Below are 16,893 nucleotides of genomic sequence, written 5' to 3'. Positions count from 1 at the left end.
TTTAGCCCCACCCTGAGATTATTTAATAAAGAAGATGGAACCTGTGGAAACCAGTGGTATTCAAATCAAAGTTTGCCTGCAGTGGAGAAAATAGCATATAAAGGTTTGTCCAAAGTTTAGTTAGTAAGACATTTTTCAGAACTGGTTTTGTTCCAAAGCAAGCAACCTTTGATTTATTGTTGTTATTCCTTATCATCCTTTTAAGTAGCAGACATTTCATTTTAGCAGACCAAGCTTCTCATTGCTGGTGTAGTACAATCTATACTTTGTTTCCCTGTTGTGTTCTGTCTGTATTTATAAACTTTTGTTCAAAATCTGATTCATCAAAAATATTCTCTAAAAATGTCAGCAACTTGATCACGAATGTATGTAGCTGGAACGCTTTTAAATTTTAAAAAAGCTTTTTTTTAAATAATGATTTATGTGTGGAGACCATTTGTTGTTGTTTTCCATGGAGTTTGCCAAATGTATTTTTTATTTTTTCCATTGTTGAGGCAAAATACCTTATGTCCACAATTAAAGCATAGGTTTATTTGGCTAGCAGTTTTAGTGGTTTCAGTCCATGGTAAATTGCCTCCAAGATAGAAACATCATGGTGGAAAGGCATGGCAGAGCAAAACTACTCACTCAGAGGCACCTGGAAGCAGAATCCAGAGAAAGATCACCACTAAGAGATATACCTTCCAACGTCACACTCTTAGTGACTCACCTCCTTTAACTAGGCCCCACCTCCTAACAGTACATTCAGCTATGAACATCAGTGGATTCACCCACTGATAAGTAAGTGCCCCATGATCCAGTCACTTCTCTGGGCGTCTCTTAATCAGCCTACCTAACAATAAGATTAACTAGTACACCAAGTAAGCTGCTTAGAAGGACATTTGGAGCTACTTAGATGTGTATTTTATACCTAAACATTTGTTATTAAACATTTGTTATTAAACATTATTATTAAAATAATAATCAGCCCTTACTGTTGTCATGTTCACTGTCTTTTATGGTAGGAAAACCCAAAAGAAGATGCAGCTAGAACTAACCTGGTGACTGAGCTAGGTCAACACCTTGGTCTAGTAATGCAGTAATGGCAGAACTTAGTAAAAAGGAACTGGGCTGTGATTGGATTGTTAGAATCAAGCAGTTTTGATTGGACTCTTCAGTAAGAAGGTGCATTTGGTTAATCTGGGCCCTTTCGTGTCACCCCTGTTCAGGCGCACTGGTGGACCAAGGGGTCTTCGAGGAGCTGGCCCGAGACTATGTCCCACAGCTGTATGACTGCATGCAGGACCTGGGAGTGATCTCCACCATCTCCCTGTCATGGTTCCTCACTCTGTTTCTCAGTGTGATGCCCTTTGAGAGTGCAGTGGTGGTTGTGGACTGTTTCTTCTATGAAGGAATCAAAGTGATATTCCAGTTGGCCCTCGCTGTGCTGGATGCTAATGTGGACAAACTGTTGAGCTGCAAGGATGATGGGGAGGCCATGACGGTTTTGGGAAGGTACAGTGCTCAGCGTGACTTTTAAAACCACCTCCGGTTTTCTTCCCTGTACTTTCTCTCTTTCTCTTTCATTTCACAAGTCTTAACTGAGTTGATGGTAGAAATAAAATCTCCGTGGCTGCAGATTTATTTCCGTATGCTTTTTCTTTAGAAGTGAAGAAAATTTCCTGAGGTTTTTAAGAAAATCTTAATCTTTTATTTTACAATGCAGTTTTCAGAAAGTGAGTGGTAAACTTATCATGAGAGAATTCCCAGTTCATTTCTAGTAACTGCTAAGCACTTCTTCTCTCAGGTACTTGGACAGTGTGACCAACAAAGACAGCACGCTGCCTCCCATCCCTCACCTACACTCCCTGCTCAGTGATGATGTAGAGCCTTACCCTGCTGTGGACATCTTCCGGCTCATTGGAACTTCCTATGAGGTAGGCCTGGCTTCTGGCCTGGCTCTCTGTTGATAGCGCCCTGAAGCTGCCATGGGGAGCTGGCTGTGAGTCCCACACTGCTAGTGTTCACCACAGAACACCACAGACTAGGCCATTTGTAAAGAACAGAAATTTATTTCTCAGGATTCTGGTGGTGTTGCAGGTTAGGGCCCCATCTCCGGGCTTCCAAGATGGCTCCTTGAATCTTCCAGACGGGAGGAACATCTTCTCCTCACATGGCAGAAGAACAGGAGAGAGAACTCTTTCCTGCACCACATCAATCCCTAAGGGTGGATCCCTCCCAATCTAGACTTCCCATAAGGTCCCACCTCCCAACACTGTTACATTGGGAATTAAATTTCAACTGAGTTTTTGTTTTGGGGGGTTTTTTGGTACTGGGGATCCAACTTGGGTCCTTGCTCTTGCGAGGCAGGTGGCAGAACCACTGGGCTAAATTTCCGACCCCTCAACTGAGTTTTGTAAGGGACAAAAATATTCAAACCATAGTGTGACTCCTAGGTTTACCTGCTTCCTTTTACACTATGAGAACGAGTTGCGAGAAGTAAGCGGCTACCTAAGTTCCAGAGGTGGACACTGAATGAGGCCTAGGATTTCTCTGGCCCTCCAGTTCTTTGTTGTGCCTCAGATTCAACTCTGGGTAGATCGAGGAGGGGCTATTGGGAGCAGGCATGGGGACCATCATAGGTCAGTTTATTCCCTGTCCATGCTGAGTACTAGGAGTCCTCTGGATTAGATGATCTGAGACTCTTAGAATACCCTTAGCAGGCTCACATGAACCAGAGTCCTAGGATTCCTCTAAAATTGCTTGGCGTGCATGAGGGAGGATGCCTTCTGACCCGTGCTACCCAGGACTCGCTCCGATCTGCTCCTGAATTCCAGGCGAGAACTAGCAAGCTTCTAGGCAAAAGAACCACACTGCCACTTACCCTGCAGCAGCTGCTGATGTGTGGGGTCCCCAGACTCAGTCTCTGTGGTTTCTTATTTTTTAGAAATGATCATTAAGGAAGAGAAAGCATGACTATTCTGCTGAGCACACTGTGCCTTCTGTAGAACTTTTGGGTATCCCAGCTGGCAATAGACCAGATATAGGAGAAATAGTGAGGTGCTGGTTGAGGTCAGAAAATTTCTCTTAGAGTCAAAAATTAAAATTGGTTTGGATCTAGAAACCATTTCAGAAATTTTCTAACTCACGATGGATGAAAGACTGGCTTTTAAAAACATTTTCATGGAGACTCCATGTTTATTGAAAACAACATTTTTGCAATGCTTTAGAGTCATAAAATGAAAGCGTGATAATGGTAGAAATTCTAGACAAATATGAAGAAGATAAACTGTATCTATGAGCATTTCACCATACTTCCCTAAAGCATATTTTTGTATTTGCAATATACACTTAAAAATCCAGGCTCCGCTAAATACTGCTTTGCCACATTTTATTTTTGTTAAAATATACCACAAAAATTCTGTAATGCACAACTATTGTTTGAAGACCTGATTTTAATAAATTACATTTTTGTTTAATGGTTCAACAAAATTTATTTAACTGACTTCCTTTTCTTGGACATTTACTTTGATTTCTTCCAAAGTTTCAGCATGATATTCTGTGATGAACTTGCACACAAATTCCACAGCTCTGATTAGGTTTTTTTTAGAATCCTAGAAATGAATTTGCAGCAATATATCAAAAAACGTGAATGATTCCTGGCACACACTGTTCAATTTCTGTAATCCCAAATTACATTTTCAATCTCAGAGATTACAAATTGCTGTTTCACTTCACTGTCTTCAAATTTGGTCTTTACCCTAATACATGTTTCAAAAATCACTACTCCAGGATGGTTGGATTATACTCGTTAAGAAAATCTAGGTGACTTGATCTTTCAGAAAACAAGCCCACAAGATGGTAGGCAGTAGTTTATTTTGCGTGTGGGTTGTTTTTCTAAAGGAATCCCTTGAACCTTTATTGTTAAAAAGAATTCTGGACCAAGCAGTAAAGCTTAGGATATGGAAACTCAGTTTTCTTCTCCCTAGCAGATAAGCTGGCATCATGCTGAGGTTGGCATTTCGCCCATTTTTAGTGGGAAAGAGATGAGATTGAGACAAGCCCAGGGCCTGGTTTCCATTTACATCCTGTCTGGCCGATCCCTAAGGGTGGACCTGGAGCTGGCAGACATCCGATCGCAGGACACAGCAGCAACTTCCTTCCTCTGCCTGGGAGAAAAGCCTCTTACTTATGCCATTGCTCATGTCACCTGGCCTTTCTCTTCTCTGCGTGTCATTGTGCTGATTATATCCAGTAGCTCTCTGCCGCCTTGCAGAAGAACTTAAGATGCACACCGTGTGCTGGCCTCTCTTTTTTTCCTCTCCTAACCATCATACTGGTGCTTCTCAATCCTCCCTGTGGATTAAAGCATTTTTTTAAAATTGAAAAGCCAAGCTTTTAAAAATATAACTTTCCAGACTCCATTCCAGAGCAGTTAAATCTGAACTTCTGGCATGAGGCCCAAGAATGTATTTATACATACATATTTTGTTAAGTTCCCCATGAGACTCCTAATGCCAGGTGAGGGATGATGAGAGTCACTCCCCTGCTTGGAGAATTCCACCACCACCCCCATCACAAAGACCAAAGATAGCTGAGTCTGGGGCTAAGATATGGCACCTGAGTGTCCTAGGCATAAAACACATTTCTTTCTGCCCTTTGGGATAATTAGCCATGAAAATTGAACAGTTAGAAAGAAATACTGAAAGCACATTCATCTTTGGAGATCTGGCCCAGGGTCCCTGGGTTGCTGAGCTTCGTTCTGTTGATCGGCCTGGTGAGTAGTCAGGAGAGCTCTACTTTGTAAGTGCTTCATGGGGAAAAATCTCACTTCCGGGCCTCTCCAGGCCCTGGTGGGAGGAACCTTGGGATGGCGTAAGAATGCAGCTCTGTTCTTTGTGGGACCTGTGCATGCACTTTCAAAGAGTTGAACAGACGTAGACAAAGTGTCTGCCGTAAAGTTTAATTTACAGGCCCGGCTGGGAGGCACAGCTGCCCCTGTAGACCTTAGAGCAGTGCACGGCTATTTGACCTGGCCCAAGGGGCTGAGTCTGAGAAGTGTTGAGCAGCAGGAAGCATAGCTAGTAAGACACAAAGCACAGTTTGTCCAGAGGACAGACAGAAGATCACAGAGCCATGCATCTGGCTCACTAACGCTAACTGTGCTCGCTGCCACTCACTGAGAGGCTACCATATTCGAGGCAGGGTGCTGGGTGCTTGTAGAACCCCTGCCAGTGAAATGTTTACCCATTTTAAGGTAAAAATGTGTGTTGAGATAAATTGAACTATTTGGTGCAAGCTAGAGAGTGACAGGGGCTGGATCCAAGGAAATGATGCCTAAAGCCAGAGCCAAGAGGTGTCCTGTGGATTAGAACTGAGATGGCCTGATGGATGTACATGAGCTCCTGAGGTCGGCCAGTCCAGTACAGGCTCGTTAAGAGAGAGTCTTGGGACCACTAATTGTTTGCAGTAACAACTACTGACACTAATGAGGGTTCTTCTTCAGGGTTGTTGTTTCTGTCCCTTGTGTGACTAATTGGAAGCGGGGAGAGATGAGGGAACAGGCAAGGGAAACAGCTGCTAGAGTTGTGTTGGAGGAAGCCCCAAGAGTGCAAAACACAGCGTTTGTCTCTTCAGAAGAGCTTCAGGATCATACAAGCACCTGTCTGTACCAGGCACCATGGGAATACATAGTCAGCACTGGTGTAATGTTTTCATTCTTTCATTTAATATGAAGATATGTTCAAGAATAAGTGAAAAGATAATACATTTTCATGCAGTTCCAACAATTACCAACATTTCCCTGGTCTTTGTCTCACGTCACTTCTTTCTCCTGGAGTATATTAAAACAAACTCCAGTGAGTATGTTATTTCACTTAGAAACCCTTTGTTTTCTTTCTCTAGCAGGTAGGATTATTTGGCTTGTGACCTTTTGTGTGTGCACACACAGTACTGGAGACTGAACCCAGGGGTTCCTGATCTCTGAGGCACGTCCCCAGCCCATAAAAATTTTTCTTTTAAATTTGAGATAGAGTCTTGCTAAGTTGCCCAAGTTAGCCTCAAACTTGTGATTTTCCTACCTCTGCCTCCTAAGTAGCAGAAGTACAGGGGTGCACCACTATACCTAGCTCATAATTTTGTTAATCTAAAACTTTGATTTTTTAAAGTTTTCTTTTTGATGGTACTGAGGATGGAGCCCAGGCCCTTGTGCATGCTAGACCAGTGCTCTACCACTGAGCTACACCCCCAGCCATCAGTTTAATTAAAAGTTGATTTAACCTTCCAAAAAAAAATAGCCCTGTAATAAGCTCTCACTGTTGTTAGTAGAACCATACTTGTAACATTTGCACATTTTGTTTGATTTTAAAAATGGATGCTTTTTTCCCCTTTTCTTCTTTTTCTTTCCCATGTCAGCAATATCAGGAGTAATAACTACCTCACAAGTTGCTTTGTGTATGTAGAACATAAAAATTCTTACACCAACCTGAAGAGGTAGGAATTCTTTTCCCTATTTTTCTGATGAGGAAGCTGAGGGTGATCAGTTTCTGTGAAATTTCCGTGAAGTCTGGCGCTGGCTTCCACAGGTGGCAGCGCAGCCCTGTGTACCCTCTCCACAGTGCTTAGCTGCCAGAAACACATTCCGTGATGAGAGGCCCAACTTCATATTTGTGGTTTATATTTAAAGACAGTGTTCTCCAAGTCACAAATTCACATGACAGGGCAAGCACTCGGGGTGTGGGGCAGTGGGAATGGGGGACCTCAGAGAACTGGGCAGCCATGACCTGCTGGAGGGGCAGCCCCTTTGCTATCCGAGGTGAGGAACCATTGTTGCCACAACTTTTACTTTTTCAGGAAAGTCAAAAGTCTTGAGTTTATTTTTGTCCTAATTTTTAAAATTAGCTCTAGGGCCAAGGATTTATCTCAGAGGTTTCACTGCCTGCTGCGCAAGCGCAAGGACCCGAGTTCGATCCCCGGTACCAAAAAATGAATAAATAAATAAAATAAAATTAGCTCTTACCCAAACAATAAACATCATGGGCTTTCTAATCTACTTGTTGTCTGTTTCTAATTTTTACTTTAGAACAACTTTGTTTTTTTGTTTTTTTGAGACAGGGTCTCTCTGTGTAGCCCAGGCTGGACTTGAACTGGTGATGATCCTCCTGACTCAGCCTCCTGTGTGCTGGGGTTACAGGCATGCACCGTTATGCACGATTTTTAAAAATAAATTCTAGGAGCCAAGCATGGCAGCACATACCTGTAATCCCAGCTCTGAGGGAGGCTGAGGCAGTAGGGTCACAAGTTTGAATTCTACCTGGGCAACTTAGACCCTGTCTTAAATAAAAAATTTTAAAAGGCTGGGTTTGTAGCTCAGTGATAGAGTGCCTGGGTTTGATCCCCATTACTGCAACAAAAGAATAATAAATAAATAAATTCTAGTTAAAAATATAATAATACAGGGCTGGGGATTTAGTTCAGTGGTTCCACCGCCTGCCTTGCAAGCTCAAGGTTCCGAGTTCAATCCCCAGTACCAGTACCAAAAAAAAAAAAAAAATATATATATATATATATAAAATAATGCAGGGCATTGTACTTAGTTTTTAAGAATATTTTTATTAGTACGTGTTTGCAGTACATGTTGATTACATTCATCACCTTGTGCCTAGTTTTTTGGGCCATATCAGAATGAAAGATCACCAGCCTGAGAATCAGATGATTTCTTATGCCTTTTTCAGGGATAAGAGAAGCTACAGCTCCGAGGTTAAGCGGCTTACCCAAGGGCATCCAGTTGTTCAGAACAGGACTCAGCTCCCAAGTCTGTCTGTCGCTAGTGTGCATCTCCTTATTTCTTACATTTTAACCGGCACATTAAAGAACTATGATGGGCCAAGGATTTAGCTCAGTGGTTCCACCACCTGCCTCACAAGCGCAAGGTCCCAAGTTCAATCCCCAGTACCAAAAGAAAAGAAAAAAAAGAACTATGAGTCATCTAGGCAACCTGCAGGATGTTTTACATGGAAGCTAACTACAGGGCTGCTTCTAATTCCCATACTTCCCTTGTGTGATCAGTGCTTCTCCAGCCCTTTCTGTAGGCAAAAGACTTCAAGAGACATGGTACCTTGAGGAGCATAAAACATAATATGCACAGCATGAGATATTTTAAAAAATAAAATATAATCATCATATTGAAATATACAAGACAGGCCTGCTTTCTGGCCAAGAATTTGAGGGTGTCCATAATGTGGGCATAGTCAGAGTCAAGGTTTCTAGAAACCAGAGAACACCGCTGAAGGCAGTGCACCAGAGCATGTAGAACTCACCCTCTCTTCCAAGCAAAGCTTCATCCACAGCCACGGCAGAGCATCATGCACCGTCTTAAGTATTTGGAGCTTTCCTAAGAAAAGATTCTCAGGTGTAAGGTGCTCCCCACCCCCCACCCCCAGTGAATCCCATTCCACACACTGGGACGATAAGTATCTCACATATTAAGTAAGGCTTGACATTCTTGAGCATAATTTGGATGACCTGTCTTATTTTAAAACAAACTATAGACTTTGAATATCAAAAACAGTGCCTTTGTTTCAGTAAGTTTCTTGCAGTGGTTACACCTGTGGAGATCATTCCATGGAGCTATGGCCGAAACTGAGTTTTTGTCTTTGTTTCTTTGAGACACGGACTTACTGTGTAGTCCAGGCTGTCTTCTTCAAACTTGCAACTGTCCTGCTTCAGCCTCCGGAGTGCTGGCATGGGGCAGGTCTGCACCACCACACCTGATTTCCTTTTCTTTCTAAGCTGTAACATTTGAATACATCAGGGTCTCTCTGAAGATTTGGAAAGCCTGTTGATCTTGATTGAACTAAGCTTTGTGGTCTCTGTTAAGAGTCTGCATCCATTTTCTGTCTGTCCCTGTCTTCCCCATTACACAGGGTGAGGGGTTTAATGGATAAGGTAGCTCACAAAGTAACTGGCCTGCCCTGGTAGGTGAGGTTGTGCCCCTCGGGAATGACAGTGGCTGGGCTGGGGTGGGTAGCCCAGTGCAAGTGCACTCAGCTCGCATATAGAAGGCTTGGGTTCTGTCCAGAGAGACATTGAAGGGATGAAAGTGGGAGAAGCCAGAGAACAGAACTTGAGACAGACTCTTGTCTCCACCTGGTTCCTTATGGGAGCCCCTTCCTCTGTCCCGAGGACTGCTGTGGACAGTTGGATGAGGTGTAGGAGGTGCAGGGCTACATGCCTGTCTGTTGGGATCAGTAACCCAGGGGGCCAGACATCAAGAAGAAGTGCTGCCTGCCCTGAAAATCGCCTCTCTGCTCATCAGGACATTAGCAGTTGGGCTGGGAAGTTAGAGACAATCACAGAAGCATTCAGGTAAAAAGCGAGATGGACATGTTCTTCATATTTCACAATATCTGTTATACATTTTGGTCCTCATTTACACTTTCCGTTTCTCACACCAAGGATTCGGTATTTACACATGTCTGTCCTATTTATTTCACTTAAGAGTATAGCCTCAAGGAAAATGGTTCAAAGGGGAAGGGGAACTAGAGAGGGGGCGAGGGAAAGAAAAAAATGAGAAAAGGAAAAAAATGGAAACAAAGCTTTTGTAAATAGGAAAGGGTGGAGGGGTTGAAGGGAGGGAAGAGGAATGGGGAAACATCAGAACCAAGATATATCATGTACAGGTACAAATTCCCAGTGATGAAGATGACCATACTGTATACCTAAAGTGTACCAATAAACTTAATGAAAAAAAATGGAGTGGGGGAAGAGATATAAGTGAAAACAGGTCATTTTGTTTATTATTTAAGGAAAGGGAAATTTTAGAAAATTAAGATTTTCTTAGGGGCCCTCCCCCAAGCACCAAAAGCTTTGTTTTGGGGAAAGTATCATTGTCACTCTAGTGCATTCCTTCTTTCCGTGGATCTGAAATGTGTGATGCCAGGGAGAAGTCAGTGTACCCAGACCTGTGGCTTTGCCAAGGGAACGGGGATGTTGGCTGCAGAATACTCTGAGTGGTTTTTGTTTGCTGTATTTTAGCATTTCATTGTGTCGGGGCCCCTCCAAAAGGGTGGGTGGGGTGCCCTAAGTTGTTCTCATTGCTCTCATTCCTTTAGAAAGCCTCCGGAGGCTTCTCTCTCTTGCTAGTGTTTCTTACCGATCCCAGACATATTATGGCCTAGTTTGAAGTAAACACAATCCATCATTAGGCACATCTGTGATGTGATCAGAAAACGTGGTGAATTTTCCACAATTACTATAGTAAAAGATACATTCCCATTAATCCTCCCCTCGAAATTTGTCCCCATTTGCTTTGAACACAGTGATCCCATCATTCCTGCCACTTTCTGAAGCAGTTCTGGACGTCCTCTTTCATTAGGACTTTGTTTAGTTGCATTGTCATGCTGCCTCAGTGTCCTGAATATATTGAAACGTTTACCTTTCATGGTTATTTTGACTTTGGGGAAGAGCCAGAATCCACATGGTGCCAGATTTGGTGCTTAAGGTGGATGAGGACTCACTGTCATGTTTTCACAAGCCTGCGCTGACATTGAATGGCTTTCTTGGCAACAGCATGCACTGTATTCTTATCACACCTGTAGCACACACACAGAAGAGAGCTTCCAGAACTCCTTCAGAAAGTGGCAAGAATGATGTGTTCAAAGAGGGAGAATACTTGAGGTTTATATCAATGTTTCTTTTGCTATAATAAATTTTTTTTTAATTTAAGCATTCACCATATATTGTGATCGCACCTCGGATTTTGCAATGGGTATTCACTGAGCTTCTTTTGGGATCAAAAGATTTACCTTCCCTAGGAGTTTTTCTTTCCCAGTCAGAGGTTTAAACCTAAAATGAGTTAACTGTGATTATTTTTCATCACTAATGACAACTCCTGAATTAGGCTGTTCAGTGGAAATAAATAATGCATCTTTCTTGTTGAAGAGAAGCTGATTTGATATTTAGAAGGCACTTCTCTAGTGATAGGAAGTTTGTCCCATAAAACCTGGTTTTGTGGGGCTTTGGGTTTTTGTTTTGTTTTTTAATAGTGAGGATCAAACCCACTGAGTTACATTTCCAGCCTTTTTTATTTTTTGAGACAAGGCTGGCCACAAACTTGATGTTCTTCTGCCTCCACCTCTGCAGTAGCTGGGTTACAGGCAGGCACCCCCACACCAGGCTCTTTCTTAGGTCCAGGCCCACTCCCTGCATTCCTGGAGAAAGGTCACCTGGGCAGGGTCTGAGCTGTCCCTGTGCTCTTCTTCTGACCATCAGAAAGGAATGTGACGGTCAAAGCTCAACTTCCTGGATTAGTCCTTTCAAAACAAGCACAATGTAAAAAGTACTAGAAAGGCCCAATCTTTTGCTATGATTTCCAACCTGGGAAATATTCTAGTTCAGAGTTCACTAGTGGACCACACTGAACAGCTGTGCTGGGTATAGGTTGTCAAGTAAAATACAGGACTGATGTTGGCTGGATAAAAAAAAAAATTCATGTTTATCTGAAATTTGAAATTAACCAGATGACCTGCATTTCCTGTTTCTGTTTGTGGAATCTGGCACTCCAATGCTTTTATGGAGTCCCTACTTTGCTGTGCAGCAAGTCAGAGACATAAAGTATCAGGCAGCCTCCCAGGGAAGGAGTGGTCCTTCCAAAACCAGTAGATAGACTTCTTTTGCTTAGAACTCCATGATTTTGCATCTCACTCAGGATAAAAACCAAAGCCTGGAAACCCTACATGCACTTCCAACCCATATGGGGTGAATATGTTTAGGGACGGGGTTCCTGGGCTTAGGAACGCATGTGCTCAGATTTTATAGATGCTGCTAGCCAGACTTGCAAAATGGTTGTACAAGTTGATAGTCCCAAGTAATGGTGTATGAGTTTGGTTGCACCTTCTTGCCAACACTTGTATTGTGTCACCTTTCCTTTATGCTATAAATGTTTTTAACCATTGCAGTCCATGTTTTCATGGGAAATTTCCAGTTTAAGCAGTTTGTTTTTCTTTTGCATCTCTAAGAAATTTAAAACCTTACATGCTCCTTCTCTGCCTACAAATAGCTTCACTTGGCTTTTAGTTCAGCTAAGATGGTAGGCATTTCAGTGACTGGAGAGGTGCCTTTGCTCACAGTGTCTCTCATCCTGCATCAGAGCATAGATTTCTGGACCAGACAGATAAATGCTACAGAAGGAATGGGGAGCCTCACTCCAACATTTCTCCCGACCTCCAAGTCTAATAATTAGCTTCCTTCTTGTCAAGACAGTTCTCCCTTAAAAAGTTTTTTCTTCCATGCAGAAATAGCCTAATTTAAAACTTTCTTCTTCTTGATAACTACTGTCTTCAAGAAAGCACATTTGAAGGCCGGGGATTTAGCTCAGTGGTTTCGCCGCCTGCTGTGCAAATGCAAGGACCCGAGTTCGATCCCTGGTACCAAGAAAAATACAATAAAATAAAATAAAATAAAGCACATTTGATTTTACAATCCTATTCAACTGCTGAAACGCATGGGAATTTCCAATCTTTCTTTATGGTCACTATATGGCTTTAAAACAGTAAATAAAAGTGTAATGTTAATCACCTGCCGTGGCAAGCTGTGTGTGACATGAGTGTCAGGAATGCTTCAGCCTCTCAGCAGACAAGACAGGACACTGTGCTTTAGCAGATTTTCCCAGAAATATTAATATTTCTTTTTTTCCAGAAATTTGGAACTATTCGGGCAGACTTAATTGAGCAAATGAGATTCAAACAGAGACTGAAAGTGATCCAGACCCTGGAGGATACGACGAAACGTAATGTGGTAAGTCCTTCCACAAGCAGCAGGGGCCTTTTCTCCTCTGTCCCTGCTCCCACTCCTGCAGGCTCATACATTCCGCGTGACAGAACTGAAGACAACTTAAAAGAAGAAAACTAGGGACTGTCCCAACACCATATTTTTTGAATGTGTAAAATCCATTGTGCTCATTTCTTTGATAGGTCCGAACCATTGTGACGGAAACTTCCTTTACTATTGATGAGCTAGAAGAACTGTATGCTCTTTTCAAGGTAAGTTTCAAAGTCATTGCACATTCTCTCAAACGAATAAAATAGTTCACCTTCTGTTAAATCAAGGGATCACACGAGTCTCCAGAGTACAAAACTGGATGACTTAGTATGAACATAAACAGAATCTTGTCACTAATTTAAGCTGGTGTTTTATCTCTTTTCCTTTCCAGAGAATATCATAACTCTTTTCCTGAACCTAGGAAAATAGGTTATTGTTTTCTGAAACTCACTGGGACAGTGGTGATTGAGTTTAAATTCTGCCTGAAATTCTTATAATGCATAATTTCCTGTACTAAGCTGTAAAGTGCCTTTAAAAAAAGATGGTGTGTAACTAAGATGAGAATAAAGCTGTTTAAATGTCTGAGGGAAAGCATCATTGGTTAAATTTCTGTGCTTTTTCATTTTAAAATTGAGCTCCTACCAGTCTTCGTCTGCAGTAAGAAAAGATTATGTCAGCAACTAAAGCGATGCAAAATTTCTTTCTTCTAGAATGTTTTTTCAGGACCAGGAATTGAACCTAGGGCCTTCACACTGAGCTACATCCCCTGCCCTTTGGGGGGGAATTTTTTTTTTTTTAATTTTGAGACACTCTTGCTAAAATACTTAAATGCCCCAGCTGAGCTTGAATTTATGATCCTCCTGCCTCAGCCTCCCAGAGTGCTAGGATTATAAGCATTACCTGACTCCTAGGAAAAATTATTTTTGCCATATTATTATCATTATCAACATCATGGCTTAAAATGTAGCGGATGACAGGAGAAAATATTTAAAAGGTGCCTTTGATGTAAGCCCAAATTTTATGACAATAACTAATGCCGAAAGTAAATTTGGCCATTTTGAGCAGTACAAAGATAGTATAGGGGAAAACATAAAGGAAGAAGGGTCTGGTCAAGATGGAACACTAGTTCCTATGGAGACGGAGAGTTTGGGAGTGAGGATTCTCACCTACAGTCCAGCTGACCTGGACGCCACTAGAGGGCACCACAACCATATTTATTTGTATCTCACTGGTGCCTAGTAAAATTCCCGCCCCTAGTGTGTTGCATTGATAAATTAGTAATCAATTATCAGTGTAGTATAATCCCTTCATTCTTTTTTTCTTTTTTTTTTTTTTTTTTGGTACCGGGGCTCGAACTTGGGACCTTGCGCTTTCGAGGCAGGCAGCGGAACCCCTGAGCTAAATCCCTGGCCCTAGTCCCTCTGTGAGGATATGAAGGCCCAGGGATACTCAGCTGGTTAGTGATGCTCTCTGTGCTGCATCAGCAGCACCCACAGTTGGTCAGCAGCTTCTCCCTCAGCCCCTAGTCTGTACTCGGCCCTGAGGGTGCCATCTCTGTCACATGCCAGCTCAGTAGCTAGTGCTTGGGGTGAGTGAGTCCGTTGTCCATCATGAAATGTTCCTGTTTCCAAAAGGAAAAATAGTGATCTAACTGACAGCAGCTTTTAAAGGGATCCTGAAGATGAGAAGCACTTGCTTCACAGAGTGGTCGGGGGATTGGACCAGGATGCCACAGTATTTACCGAGAATCAGGAGTGGCCCTGGGCAGCGAGGCCCTGAGCAGACAAGAGAAAGGGCTGTGGGAGTAGAAAGAGGAGGAGGATCTTGCAGGGCCCTGAAGGAGGAGGAGGAAGAGCAGGGATGTTTGTATAGAAGCCCCAGATCCTGAGATCATGAAGCCCCACCTTACCTGGGTGCTCCAGCAGCCCAGCGTGTCGTTTGAACCCTGAGCCCCTGCCTGAAGAAAGCAAGCTTTTCTCACTCAGAAGCTCTGCCCTGCCACCTCTCCTATGCCCACTGACAAACACAAGCTCCCCAAATCCACTGACACCCCAAAAGGGACCCCGAGTCTTTGGTTGGTACCAGGGATGGGAGAGGGCCTTTGGTACTGTGAACCAAACTAAAAACTTCAGCTCTGGATGCTTTCTTTTGTGTTCAGAGCACTTTAAGTGGCTTTAATTAATTTTCACAAACATTTATTGAATCATCGCTGTGCCAGTCAGTGGCTGGGTGTTTTCCTACAAATACAAGGGAATGGTGCTGCTCCTTTCCCGGGAAGCTTACTGCTTGGGCTTAGGGGAAAGGGGAAAGGCTGCACTGAGGTGGATTGATGGAAGTGTGGTTCAGGGCCTTGTCTGCCCTTGTAGAGTCTTCCCAACTCGGTCCTTCTGTTTCAGACTCTGGCCCTAAGCCCTCACATGATGGTTTGTGAGGTCTCCTCGGAGAAGAAGGGAGATGAGCTGTATGGCCTGCTTTCTTCCCATGATCATGAGCACCATAGAGCCATCTTTGCCCATGTTCAGGCCTGGCTCTGAATAACATGGTGCTTAGTCAAGGAGGACATGCTCTGGGGAACTGTTATCAACTGATGCAGCTGAGCTGAAGGAACCTACACCATGCTGTCCCCAAGGGCTTGCTGGGCTCCCCTCACAATAGTTCAGAAAAGGCTTCTGAACTGCAGGTCCCATGACCTCCCCATCTGTCCTCCCTCTGATGTCCCATTGCTTCCCCCAGAAGCCAGGAATCCAGCCCAGGGCGCTAGGGACCTGGACACTGCCTCCTCTCTTCTGCCCAGGCTGCCTTGCAAATAACCTGGTTGCTTCTGCTCTCTGCCTCTCGTCCCTCCATGCTCCCCTGCTCCCATGCCTCTTTTTTTAGCTGATTAGCTGCAGTTTTGAGTAAACAATGATCCTTGCTTTAGACATTGGTCTTCTTTTCTCCTTTTCTGAGAGCAGAACAGAAGTCCACAGACTCACAACCTTTTCGGTATCTGTAGGCAAAGAATGACCTGTTTAGCCCTGTAGTCTTCCTAGAGTGAGTGTGTACTTCTCCTAGAGTCACAGGACCTCTGCATAGAGGCTGCCCCGCTTCCAAGGACAGGCAGCCTGTGCTGAACCCAGATCTCCCCTCACCATAGTGGCTCCTGTAACTTTCCCAGCCCTGTTTGCAGGTGTGTGGAGACGGAAGACCACACACTTACACATCGTATGCTGTGTGACTGTGATACTGTGTCTATGACTTGGGCCGTGGAAAGCACAAGGTCATCATCCTGTTCGATCTTTTCCAGGCAGAACATCTAACCAGCTGCTACTGGGGCGGGAGCAGCAACGCGCTGGACAGGCACGACCCCAGCCTGCCCTACCTGGAGCAGTATCGCATTGACTTCGAGCAGTTCAAGGGGATGTTCGTGCTGCTCTTTCCCTGGGCCTGTGGAGCTCATTCTGACGTGCTGGCCTCCCGCTTGTTCCAGTTATTAGATGAAAATGGGGACTCCCTGATTAACTTCCGAGAGTTTGTCTCTGGGCTAAGTAAGGATGCACTCTTACCGCATGAGTCTGAAGGCAGAAGGGAATGATGGGTAACCCAGGATCCTCAGTGCTGCCCTCCAGTCCTCAGCCCTGCGAAGGTTGGGTCTAGAGGGCAGAGAAGCACATAGGTGCTCTGCACTTCACTTCAGTGGAAGTCTTTCGTCTTCATCTGTCCACATCAACAGCAGGCACACTCACACCCCACCTGCCTGGCCACCTCACCACCTGCTTTGTTTATGGCCCTGTAATACCACTCGACTCCTATTCCATTTATGATAGACATTGGTAGTAGAGTTGGCCAATCCAACGTGAGGTCATAGATGTAGCAAGCGTTATGTTAGGCTGGCAGAATGACGTTAAGAAGGAACGCTTTTTTATTCTTAGCTGTGGCAGTCTGTCCTTGGACCGTGTTCTTTAAATGACATCCCAAGGAAAGACGAAAGTTCAGGCATAGAGGCAGTGATAATTACAAAGAGCACCCTTAGTCTGTCAAGAGTCTGTCCCTCCTAGATGGGCCTTTCTCTGAGTCCTAACATGGTAGAAGAGCAAACAGGCTCCCTCGGGCCTC

At 43.7% G+C, this 16,893-nt stretch overlaps 1 protein-coding gene across 8 annotated transcripts in view; it reads left to right on the top strand.

The window, feature by feature from the left end:
* Positions 1–16,893, top strand: part of Tbc1d9 (TBC1 domain family member 9) — a 113,917-nt gene that overhangs the window by 88,823 nt on the left and 8,201 nt on the right. For all 8 annotated transcript variants that reach the window (XM_021247676.2, XM_013067123.3, XM_004868890.3 and 5 more), the window contains 5 exons: positions 1,209–1,494; positions 1,787–1,916; positions 12,676–12,774; positions 12,951–13,019; positions 16,085–16,325. In XM_021247676.2, the coding sequence (XP_021103335.1) occupies positions 1,209–1,494; positions 1,787–1,916; positions 12,676–12,774; positions 12,951–13,019; positions 16,085–16,325 (825 nt within the window). The remainder of the gene's footprint in view (positions 1–1,208; positions 1,495–1,786; positions 1,917–12,675; positions 12,775–12,950; positions 13,020–16,084; positions 16,326–16,893) is intronic.

This window comes from Heterocephalus glaber, unplaced genomic scaffold, assembly GCF_053883595.1.
Source record: "Heterocephalus glaber isolate CG9 unplaced genomic scaffold, H.glaber_assembly_v1.0 deba00001587, whole genome shotgun sequence".
In the NCBI taxonomy this organism is placed as follows: Eukaryota; Metazoa; Chordata; class Mammalia; order Rodentia; family Bathyergidae; genus Heterocephalus; species Heterocephalus glaber.
This window is presented reverse-complemented; position numbering and strand designations above follow the sequence as displayed.